Source organism: Nesoenas mayeri, assembly GCF_963082525.1.
Source record: "Nesoenas mayeri genome assembly, contig: SCAFFOLD_172, whole genome shotgun sequence".
NCBI classification, from domain to species: domain Eukaryota; kingdom Metazoa; phylum Chordata; class Aves; order Columbiformes; family Columbidae; genus Nesoenas; species Nesoenas mayeri.
In genome coordinates this window covers 1-12,142 of record NW_027660020.1, presented here as the reverse complement: position 1 = coordinate 12,142, position 12,142 = coordinate 1, and the positions used below count along the sequence as shown (strand labels likewise).

The window sequence follows — 12,142 nt, the reverse complement described above, 5'->3', positions numbered from 1 at the left end:
TCACCCTATCATCCTGTCACCATAACACTGTGTCACCCGGTGCTGCTGGTGTTCCTGGATGAGTTCCTGTCACTGTGACACCCTGTCACCGTCACAACCTGTCACTGTGTCACCATGTCACCCTGTCACCGTGACACTGTGTCACCCGGTGCTGCTGGTGTTCCTGGATGAGTTCCTGGACCTGTGACACCCTGTCACCGTGACACCGTGACACCCTGTCACCCTGTCACTGTGTCACCGTGACACTGTGTCACTCGGTGCTGCTGGTGTTCCTGAATGAGTTCCTGGCACTGTGAGCGTCACCGTGTCACCATGTCAGCCTGTCAATGTGTCACCCTGTCACCATGATGCCCTGTCACCATGTCACCCTATCATCCTGTCACCATGACACCGGGTGCTGCTGGTGTTTGTGGACGAGTTCCTGGCACTGTGAGGGTCACCGTGTCACCGTGACAACCTGTCACCCTGTCACCATGTCACCGTGTCATCATGACACTGTGTCACCGTGACATCCTATCATCCTGTCACCGTGACACTGGGTGCTGCTGGTGTTCCTGGATGAGTTCCTGGCCCTGTGACACCCTGTCACCGTCACAACCTGTCACCGTGACACTGTGTCACCCTGTCATCCTGTCACTGTGTCACTCGGTGCTGCTGGTGTTCCTGGATGAGTTCCTGTCACTGTGACACCCTGTCACCATCACAACCTGTCACCGTGACACCATGTCACACTGTTACCGTGACACTGTGTCACCCGGTGCTGCTGGGGTTCCTGGAGGAGTTCCTGGCCTTGTGAGTGTCACCGTGTCACCGTGACAACCTGTCACCGTGACACTGTGTCACCCTATCATCCTGTCACTGTGTCACCCGGTGCTGCTGGTGTTCCTGGATGAGTTCCTGTCACTGTGACACCCTGTCACCGTCACAACCTGTCACTGTGTCACCATGTCACCGTGTCACCATGACACTGTGTCACCTGGTGCTGCTGGTGTTCCTGGACGAGATCCTGGCCCTGTGAGCGTCACCGTGACACCGTGACAACCTGTCATCATGACACTGTGTCACCTTGTCACCCTATCATCCTGTCACCATGACACTGTGTCACCCTATCACCACGTCATCATGTCACCATGACACTGTGTCACCCGGTGCTGCTGGTGTTCCTGGATGAGTTCCTGGCCTTGTGAGCGTCACCGTGTCACCACGTCACCCTGTCACCGTGACACTGTGTCACCCATTCATGGACAAGTTCCTGTCCTTGTGAGGACACTCGTCACCGTGACACCCTGTCACTGTGTCACCCTGTCACCACGTCACCGTGTCACCATGTCACCGTGACACCGTGTCACCCGGTCACCCTGTCACCATGTCATTGTGTCACCGCGTCATTGGGTGCTGCTGGTGTTCCTGGCTGAGTTCCTGTGCCTATTAGCCCACCAATGGGGACACTAATGGGGACACCAATGGGGACACTTGTCACCGTGACACTGTGTCACCCAGTAAAGCGCTGGGAGCAATGGGGTGTGTGTGTTGTCACCATCGGGGGACACTGGGGACATTGGGGACAGCAAGGTCAATGACCGGGGACAATAAAGACGCTATTGGGGACACTTAGGGACACCAAGGACACTATTGGGGACACTATTGGGGACACTATTGGGGACACTTAGGGACACCAAGGACACTATTGGGGACACTATTGGGGACATTAGGGCCACTCAAGACACTATTGGGGCTCTTGGGGACCCTATTGGGGACACTTGGGGACACCAAGGACACTATTGGGGACACTATTGGGGACATTAGGGCCACTCAAGACACTATTGGGGCTCTTGGGGACACTATTGGGGCCACTTAGGGACACTATTGGGGACATCAGGGCCAATCAAGACACTATTGAGGCTCTTGGGGACACTATTGGGGACACTTAGGGGCACTATTGGGGACACTTAGGGACACTCAAGACACTATTGAGGCTCTTGGGGACACTATTGGGGACACTTAGGGACACCAAGGACACTATTGGGGACACTATTGGGGACACTGAGGGCCACTCAAGACACTATTGGGGCTCTTGGGGACACTATTGGGGACATTAGGGAAACTCAAGACACTATTGGGGACACTATTGGGGACACTATTGGGGACACTTAGGGACACTCAGGACACTATTGGGGCTCTTGGGGACAATATTGGGGACATCAGGGACACCAAGGACACTATTGGGGACACTATTGGGGACACTTAGGGACACCAAGGACACTATTGGGGACACTATTGGGGACATTAGGGCCACTCAAGACACTATTGGGGCTCTTGGGGACCCTATTGGGGACACTTGGGGACACCAAGGACACTATTGGGGACACTATTGGGGACATTAGGGAAACTCAAGACACTATTGGGGACACTATTGGGGACACTATTGGGGACATTAGGGCCACTCAAGACACTATTGGGGCTCTTGGGGACACTATTGGGGACACTATTGGGGACACTTAGGGACACCAAGGACACTATTGGGGCTCTTGGGGACACTATTGGGGACACTGAGGGACACCAAGGACACTATTGGGGCTCTTGGGGACACTATTGGGGACACTGAGGGACACCAAGGACACTATTGGGGCTCTTGGGGACACTATTGGGGACACTGAGGGACACCAAGGACACTATTGGGGCTCTTGGGGACATTATTGGGGACACTGAGGGACACCAAGGACACTATTGGGGCTCTTGGGGACACTATTGGGGACACTGAGGGACACCAAGGACACTATTGGGGCTCTTGGGGACATTATTGGGGACACTTAGGGACACCAAGGACACTATTGGGGACACTATTGGGGACACTTAGGGACACTCAAGACACTATTGGGGACACTTAGGGACACTATTGGGGACATTAGGGCCAATCAAGACACTATTGGGGCTCTTGGGGACACTATTGGGGACTATAGGGAAACTCAAGACACTATTGGGGACACTATTGGGGACACTATTGGGGACACCGAGGGCCACTCAAGACACTATTGGGGCTCTTGGGGACACTATTGGGGACACTTAGGGCCACCAAGGACACTATTGGGGACACTATTGGGGACACTTAGGGACACTCAGGACACTATTGGGGCTCTTGGGGACACTATTGGGGACACTGAGGGACACCAAGGACACTATTGGGGCTCTTGGGGACACTATTGGGGACACTTAGGGACACCAAAGACACTATTGGGGACACTATTGGGGACACTTAGGGACACTCAAGACACTATTGGGGACACTTAGGGACACTATTGGGGACATTAGGGCCAATCAAGACACTATTGGGGCTCTTGGGGACACTATTGGGGACACTTAGGGCCACCAAGGACACTATTGGGGACACTATTGGGGACACTTGGGGACACTCAAGACACTATTGAGGCTCTTGGGGACACTATTGGGGACACTTAGGGACACCAGGGACACTATTGGGGACACTATTGGGGACATTAGGGACATCAAGGACACTATTGGGGACACTTAGGGACACTATTGGGGACATTAGGGCCACCAAAGCCACCACTTGGTGCCACCAAATCCCCAATTTCCCCCCAAAAGAACCAAAACCACCCCAAAAACTCCCCCGATTTTATTGTAAAAACCCGCGAGCGGGTGACGGTCACCACGTCACCTTGTCACCACGTCACCTTGTCACCGCGTCACCTTGTCACCGCGTCACCTTGTCACCGCGTCACCGCCCCCGGTGACAACAACACCCGCGCGTCACTTTAAGGCACCGAAACCCCCAATTTTGGGGCTTTTTTGGGGGGAATCACTCGGATTTTGGGGACGATGGGGACAACGTGTGTCCCCAATGTGTCCCCAATGTGTCCCCAATGTGTTTCATCCCGATTTTGGGGTGAAATGGGGGGGACATGGGACGTTGGGTTTGGGGGTCAAAAAGAGGTTGGAAATGAAGGGAAAAAGAGAGGAATAATTAATAATAATTAATGAAAAGGGGCAAACGAGGCCGGGGGGGGGAGGGGCGGCAAACCTGGTGGCCCCGGTGGCCCTGGTGGCCCCTGGTGGCCTTGGTGGCCTTGGTGGCCCATTAGTCCCGGATACTGGCTGAGTAGGAGAACTGGGGGAAGTGGGTCCGTTGGTCCAGATCCGGGGAGCCCGAGGTGGCATCTGGGGACAAAGGGACAATGATGGGGACAAGGGACAGTGATGGGGACAAGGGACAATGATGGGGATGTGGGGATGTGGGGATGAAGGGACAGGGATGGGGATAAAGGGACAAAGGGCCAGGGATGGGGACAAAGGGACAGAGATGGGGACAAAGGGACAGGGATGGGGACATGGGGACAGGGATGGGGACATGGAGACAAAGGGACAGGGATGGGGACATGGGGACAGGGATGGGGACAAAGGGACAAAGGGACAGGGATGGGGACAAAGGGACAATAGTGGGGATGTGGGGACAAAGGGACATGGATGGGGACAAAGGGACAGGGATGGGGATAAAGGGACATGGATGGGGACAAGGTGACAGGTGACAGTGACAGTGACACTCACAGTGGTCGGGGGGGGTGATGGTGATGGACAGGTGACAGGTGACAGGTGACAGGTGACAAGGGACAGGTGACAGGTGACAAGGGAACAGGTGACAGTGACACTCACAGTGGTCGGGGGGGTGATGGTGATGGACAGGTGACAGTGACAGGTGACAAGGGGACGGGTGACAAGGGGACAGGTGACAGTGACACTCACAGTGGTCGGGGGGGTGATGGTGATGAATGGGTGACAGGTGACAGGTGACAAGGGACAGGTGACAGGTGACAAGGGGACAGGTGACAGGTGACAATGGGACAGGTGACAGTGACACTCACAGTGGTCGGGGGGGTGATGGTGATGGACTGGGGACGGGTGACAGGTGACAATGGGACAGGTGACAGGTGACAAGGGGACAGGTGACAGTGACAGGTGACAATGGGACAGGTGACAGTGACAGTGACACTCACAGTGGTCGGGGGGGTGATGGTGATGGACAGGTGACAGGTGACAAGGGAACAGGTGACAGGTGACAATGGGACAAGTGACAGTGACACTCACAGTGGTCGGGGGGGTGATGGTGATGGACAGGTGACAGGTGACAGGTGACAGTGACAGGTGACAATGGGACAGGTGACAGTGACAGTGACACTCACAGTGGTCGGGGGGGTGATGGTGAGGGACAGGTGACAGTGACAGGTGACAAGGGGACAGGTGACAGGGGACAGGTGACAGTGACAGGTGACAAGGGGACAGGTGACAGGGGACAGGTGACAATGGGACAGGTGACAGTGACAGTGACACTCACAGTGGTCGGGGGGGTGATGGTGATGAATGGGTGACAGGTGACAGTGACAGGTGACAATGGGACAGGTGACAGTGACAGTGACACTCACAGTGGTCGGGGGGGTGATGGTGATGAATGGGTGACAGGTGACAGTGACAGGTGACAATGGGACAGGTGACAGTGACAGTGACACTCACAGTGGTCGGGGGGGTGATGGTGATGGACAGGTGACAGTGACAGGTGACAAGGGGACAGGTGACAGTGACAGTGACACTCACAGTGGTCGGGGGGGTGATGGTGATGGACAGGTGACAGTGACAGGTGACAGTGACAGGTGACAATGGGACAGGTGACAGTGACACTCACAGTGGTCGGGGGGGTGATGGTGATGGACAGGTGACAGTGACAGGTGACAATGGGACAGGTGACAGTGACAGTGACACTCACAGTGGTCGGAGGGGTGATGGTGATGGACAGGTGACAGGTGACAGGTGACAAGGGGACAGGTGACAGGTGACAAGGTGACAGGTGACAGTGACACTCACAGTGGTCGGGGGGGTGATGGTGATGGACAGGTGACAGGTGACAGGTGACAAGGGGACGGGTGACAAGGGGAGAGGTGACAGTGACAGGTGACAATGGGACAGGTGACAGTGACAGTGACACTCACAGTGGTCGGGGGGGGTGATGGTGATGGACAGGTGACAGTGACAGGTGACAAGGGGACAGGTGACAGTGACACTCACAGTGGTCGGGGGGGGTGATGGTGATGGACTGGGCGGTGAACTCGTCATCGAAGTACCGCGTGTCGATCTCCGATGTCACCTGCGGCTTGAACGGCGGCACCAGCTGTGGGGACAGGGATGCTTCCTTTTCCTTTTCCTTTTCCTTTTCCTTTTCCTTTTCCTTTCCCTTTCCCTTTCCCCTTCCCTTCCCCATTCCTTCCTTCTCCCTTTCCCTTCCCCTTTCCCTTTCCCTTCCCTTCCCCTTTCTTTTCCCTTTCCCTTCCCCTTTCTTTTCCCTTTCCCTTCCCCTTTCCCTTCCCATTTCCCATTTCCCTTCCCTTCCCCTTTCCCTTCCTTTCCCTTTTCCCTTCCCTTCCCCTTTCCCTTCCCTTCTCCTTTCCCTTCCCCTTTCCCATTTCCTTTCCCATTTCCCTTCCCTTTCCCTTTCCCTTTCCCTTTCCCTTCCTTTCCCCTTTCCCTTCCCTTCCCCTTCCCCTTCCACTTCCGCTTCCCCTTTCCCTTTCCTTCCCCTTTCCCTTTCCCTTCCCCTTTCCCTTCCCTTCTCCTTTGCCTTCCCCTTTCCCATTTCCTTTCCCATTTCCCTTTCCCTTTCCCTTCCCCTTCCTTTTCCTTTCCCTTTCCCTTCCCCTTTCCCTTCCCTTCCTTTTCCCTTTCCCTTTCCCTTCCCTTCCCCTTCCTCTTCCTTTCCCTTATCCCTTCCCTTCCCCTTTCCCTTCTCTTCTCCTTTCCCTTCCCCTTTCCCATTTCCTTTCCCTTCCCCTTTCCCATTTCTCTTCCCCTTTCCCTTCCCCTTCCTTTTCCCTTTCCCTTCCTTTCCCTTTTCCCTTCCCTTCCCCTTTCCCTTCCCCTTTCCCATTCCCTTTCCCATTTCCCTTCCCCTTCCCATTTCCCTTTCCTTTCCCTTTGCCTTTCCTTTTCCTTTCCCCTCTTGCTTCTTCTTTTCCCTTTTCTTTCCCCTTCCTCTCCCCTTTTCCTCCATTTCCCTTCCCTTTCCCTTTCCCTTCCCTTCCCCTTTCCCTTTCCGTTTCCCTTCCTTTCCCCTTTCCCTTCCTTTCCCTTCCCCTTCCCTTCCCTTCCCTTCCCTTCCCTTCCCTTCCCTTCCCTTCCCTTCCCTTCCCTTCCCTTCCCTTCCCCATTCCTTCCTTTTCCCTTTCCCTTCCCCTTTCCCTTCCCATTTCCCATTTCCCTTCCCTTCCCTTCCCCTTTCCCTTCCCTTCCCCTTTCCCTTCCCATTTGCCATTTCCCTTCCCTTCCCCTTTCCCCTTCCCTTCCCCTCCCTTTCCCCTTCCCCTCCCTTTCCCTTTCCCCCTTTTCCTTCTTCCCCCTTTCCCACTTCCTCTTCCCGTTTCCCGTTTCCCGTTTCCGGTTCCCCACCTTCCTGTGCACCACGTCGATCCAGTTGAGGCCGCAGAAGAAGGGGTGCTCCATCACCTCCTGGGCGTCGCGGGGTCCCCCCCCAAGCCTGCGCAACACCCGGCGCGCGTCATCCCCCCTGTCCCCAATGTCCCCAATGTCCCCATGGTGTCCCCATCGTCCCCAATGTCCATGGTGTCCCCATTGTCCCCATCGTCCCCAACGTCCCCAAAGTCCCCATTGTCCCCATTGTCCCCATTGCCCCCAACGTCCCCAACATTCCCATCGTCTCCAATGTCCCCATTGTCCCCATCATCCTCATCGCCCCCATTGTCCCCATCGCCCCCATTGTCCCCAATGTCCCCATTGCTCCCAATGTCCCCATTGCCCCCCAAGGTCCCCATCGTCCCCAATGTCCCCAACATTCCCATTGCCTCCAATGTCCCCATTGCCCCCAATGTCCCCATTGTCCCCATCGCCCCCATTGTCCCCATCGCCCCCATTGTCCCCAACGTCCCCATTGCCCCCAATGTCCCCATTGTCCCCAACATTCCCATTGTCCCAAACATCCCCATTGCCCCCAACGTCCCCAACATTCCCATCGCCCTCAATGTCCCCATCGTCCCCATCGCCCCAACGTCCCCATCGTCCCCATTGTCCTCATTGCCCCCAACGTCCCCAACATTCCCATTGTCCCCAATGTCCCCATTGTCCCCACTGCCCCCAACATTCCCATTGCTCCCAATGTCCCCAACATTCCCATCGTCCCCAATGTCCCCATTGTCCCCAACATTCCCATTGCTCCCAATGTCCCCAATGTCCCATCATCCCCATTGTCCCCATTGTCCCCATCGCCCCCATTGTCCCCAACGTCCCCATTGCCCCCAATGTCCCCAACATTCCCATCGCCCCCAATGTCCCCATCGTCCCCATCGCCCCAACGTCCCCATCGCCCCCAATGTCCCCAACATTCCCATTGCCCCCAAATGTCCCCATCGCCCCCAACGTCCCCCATATTCCCATTGTCCCCAATGTCCCCATTGTCCCCCATCGCCCCCAACATTCCATCGCCCCCAATGTCCCCATTGCTCTCAACATTCCCATTGTCCCCAACGTCCCCATTGTCCCCATCATCCCAAATGTCCCCATGGTCCCCATTGCCCCCAATGTCCCCCATGGTCCCCATCACCTCCAACGTCCCCAACATTCCCATTGTCCCCAATGTCCCATTGTCCCCATCGCCCCCAACATTCCCATCGCCCCCAATGTCCCCAACATTCCCATCGTCCCCAATGTCCCCATCGCCCCCAATGTCCCCATCGTCCTCATCGCCCCAACGTCCCCATCGCCCCCAATGTCCCCAACATTCCCATCGTCCCCAATGTCCCCAATGTCCCCATCGTCCCCAACCTCTGCTTGGGGTCCTTCTTGAGCAGGCCGGCCAGCAGGTCTCGCGCGGGGGGCGCGAGCGAGCGGGGGAAGCGGATGTCCTCCATGAGGATGAGCTCGAAGAGCCGCTCGTGGTCCTGGTTGTAGAAGGGCAGGCGGCCGCACAGCATCTCGTACATCACCACCCCCAGCCCCCACCAGTCCACCGCGCGCCCGTAGTCGTTGTCCTCCAGAACCTGCGGGGACATTGCGGGACATTGGGGGGCGTGAGGAAACACGGGGACGAGGAGGAGGAGGAGGAAAAACAGGGAGAGAAGGAGATGGAAGAGAAAGAGATGGAGGAGAAGGAGGAGAAGAAGATGGAAGAGAAGGAGAAGGAGGAGAAGGAGAAGGAGGAGAAGGAGAAGGAGGAGAAGGAGATAGAAGAGAAGGAGATGATGGAGGAGATGGAGGAGATGGAGGAGAAGGAAGAGAAGGAGATGGAGGAGAATGAGGAGAAGGAAGAGAAGGAGATGGAGATGAGATGGAGATGGAGAAGGAGAAGGAGAAGGAGAAGGAGAAAGGAGAAGGAGAAGGAGGAGAAGGAGAAGGAGAAGGAGATGGAGATGGAGATGGAGATGGAGATGGAGATGGAGATGGAGATGGAGATGGAGATGGAGAAGGAGAAGGAGAAGGAGAGAAGGAGAAGGAGAGAAGGAGAATGAGATGGAAGAGGAGGAGGAGGAGGAGGAGGAGAAGGAGGAGAAGGAGGAGAAGGAGGAGAAGGAGGAGAAGGAGGAGAAGGAGGAGAAGGAGGAGAAGGAGGAGAAGGAGGAGAAGGAGGAGAAGGAGGAGGAGAAGGAGAAGGAGGAGAAGGAGGAGAAGAAGAAGGAGAAAGAGGAGAAGGAGATGGAAAAGAAGGCAAGGAGGAGAAGGAGGAGAAGGAGAAGGAAGAGGAGATGGAAGAGGAGGAGAAAGAGGAGGAAGAAGAAGGAGGAGATGGAGGAGAAGGAGATGGAGGAGAAGGAAGAGAAGGAGATGGAGGAGAATGAGGAGAAGGAGAAGGAGGAGAAGGAGGAGGAGAAGGAGATGGAGATGGAGATGGAGATGGAGATGGAGATGGAGATGGAGATGGAGATGGAGATGGAGAAGGAGAAGGAGAAGGAGAAGGAGAAGGAGAAGGAGAAGGAGAAGGAGAAGGAGAAGGAGAAGGAGATGGAGATGGAGATGGAGATGGAGATGAGATGGAGAAGGAGAAGAGGAGAAGGAGAAGGAGATGGAAGAGGAGGAGAAGGAAGAGAAGGAGATGGAAGAGATGGAGAACAAGGAGAAGGAAGAGAAGGAGAAGAAGGAGAAGGAGAAGGAGATGGAGATGGAGATGGAGAAGGAGAAGGAGAAGGAGGAGAAGAGAAGGAGAAGAAGAGAAGGAGAAGAAGAAGGAAGAGGAGGAGAAGGAAGAGGAGAAGGAGGGAAGAAAAGGACAAGGAAGAGGAGGAGGAGAAGGGGAGACAAAATGGCGCTAAATCACCTCAGGGTCAAAATGGCGCCAGAATCACCTCAGGAAATGGCGCCTGAATCACCTCAGGGTCAAAATGGCGCCAGAATCACCTCAGGAAATGGCGCCTGAATCACCTCAGGGTCAAAATGGCGCTAGAATCACCTCAGGGCTCAAAATGGCGCCAGAATCACCTCAGAAAATGGCGGGAAATCACTTCAGGGTCAAAATGGCGCCAGAATCACCTCAGAAAATGGCGAGAAATCACTTCAGGGCTCAAAATGGCGCCAGAATCACCTCAGAAAATGGCGGGAAATCACCTCAGGGCTCAAAATGGCGCCAGAATCACCTCAGAAAACGGCGGGAAATCACTTCAGGGCTCAAAATGGCGCCAGAATCACCTCAGAAAATGGCGGGAAATCACTTCAGGGCTCAAAATGGCGCCAGAATCACCTCAGAAAATGGCGGGAAATCACCTCAGGGCTCAAAATGGCGCCAGAATCACCTCAGAAAACGGCGGGAAATCACTTCAGGGCTCAAAATGGCGCCAGAATCACCTCAGAAAACGGCGGGAAATCACTTCAGGGCTCAAAATGGCGCCAGAATCACCTCAGAAAATGGCGGGAAATCACTTCAGGGCTAAAAATGGCGCCAGAATCACCTCGGAAAATGGCGGGAAATCACTTCGGGGTCCAAAACGGCGCCAGAATCACCTCAGAAAATGGCGGGAAATCACTTCAGGGCTCAAAATGGCGCCAGAATCACCTCAGAAATGGCGGGAAATCACTTCAGGGCTCCAAATGGCGCCAGAATCACCTCAGAAAATGGCGAGAAATCACTTCAGGGCTCAAAATGGCGCCAGAATCACCTCGGAAAATGGCGGGAAATCACTTCAGGGGTCCAAAACGGCGCCAGAATCACCTCAGAAAATGGCGGGAAATCACTTCAGGGCTCAAAATGGCGCCAGAATCACCTCAGGAAATGGCGGGAAATCACTTCAGGGCTCAAAATGGCGCCAGAATCACCTCAGAAAATGGCGGGAAATCACTTCAGGGCTCAAAATGGCGCCAGAATCACCTCAGAAAATGGCGGGAAATCACTTCAGGGCTCAAAATGGCGCCAGAATCACCTCAGAAAATGGCGGGAAATCACTTCAGGGCTCCAAATGGCGCCAGAATCACCTCAGAAAATGGCGGGAAATCACTTCAGGGCTCCAAATGGCACCAGAATCACCTCAGAAAATGGCGGGAAATCACCTCAGGGCTAAAAATGGCGCCAGAATCACCTCGAAAATGGCGGGAAATCACTTCGGGGTCCAAAATGGCACCAGAATCACCTCAGAAAATGGCGGGAAATCACTTCAGGGCTCAAAATGGCGCCAGAATCACCTCAGAAAATGGCGGGAAATCACTTCAGGGCTCAAAATGGCGCCAGAATCACCTCAGAAAATGGCGGGAAATCACTTCAGGGCTCAAAATGGCGCCAGAATCACCTCAGAAAATGGCGGGAAATCACTTCAGGGCTCAAAATGGCGCCAGAATCACCTCAGAAAATGGCGGGAAATCACTTCAGGGCTCAAAATGGCGCCAGAATCACCTCAGAAAATGGCGGGAAATCACTTCAGGGCTCAAAATGGCGCCAGAATCACCTCAGAAAATGGCGGGGAAATCACTTCAGGGCTCAAAATGGCGCCAGAATCACCTCAGAAAATGGCGGAAATCACTTCAGGGCTCAAAATGGCGCCAGAATCACCTCAGAAAATGCGGGAAATCCCCTCAGGGCTCAAAATGGCGCCAGAATCACCTCAGAAAATGCGGGAAATCACCTCAGGGCTCAAAATGGCGCCAGAATCAC

General features: G+C 54.9%; 1 protein-coding gene across 1 annotated transcript; it reads right to left on the bottom strand.

Moving 5' to 3' along the window:
- Window positions 1–3,977: 3,977 nt before the first annotated feature.
- On the bottom strand, window positions 3,978–9,062 carry LOC308052408 (RAC-beta serine/threonine-protein kinase-like; the record flags this gene model as incomplete). Its single annotated transcript, XM_080364488.1, has 4 exons — window positions 3,978–4,176; window positions 6,073–6,175; window positions 7,447–7,534; window positions 8,836–9,062. The coding sequence occupies 4 exons, from the start codon at window positions 9,060–9,062 to the stop codon at window positions 4,097–4,099; spliced, it is 498 nt and encodes a 165-aa protein (XP_080220614.1). The 3' UTR covers window positions 3,978–4,096.
- Between the last annotated feature and the right edge of the window lie 3,080 nt (window positions 9,063–12,142).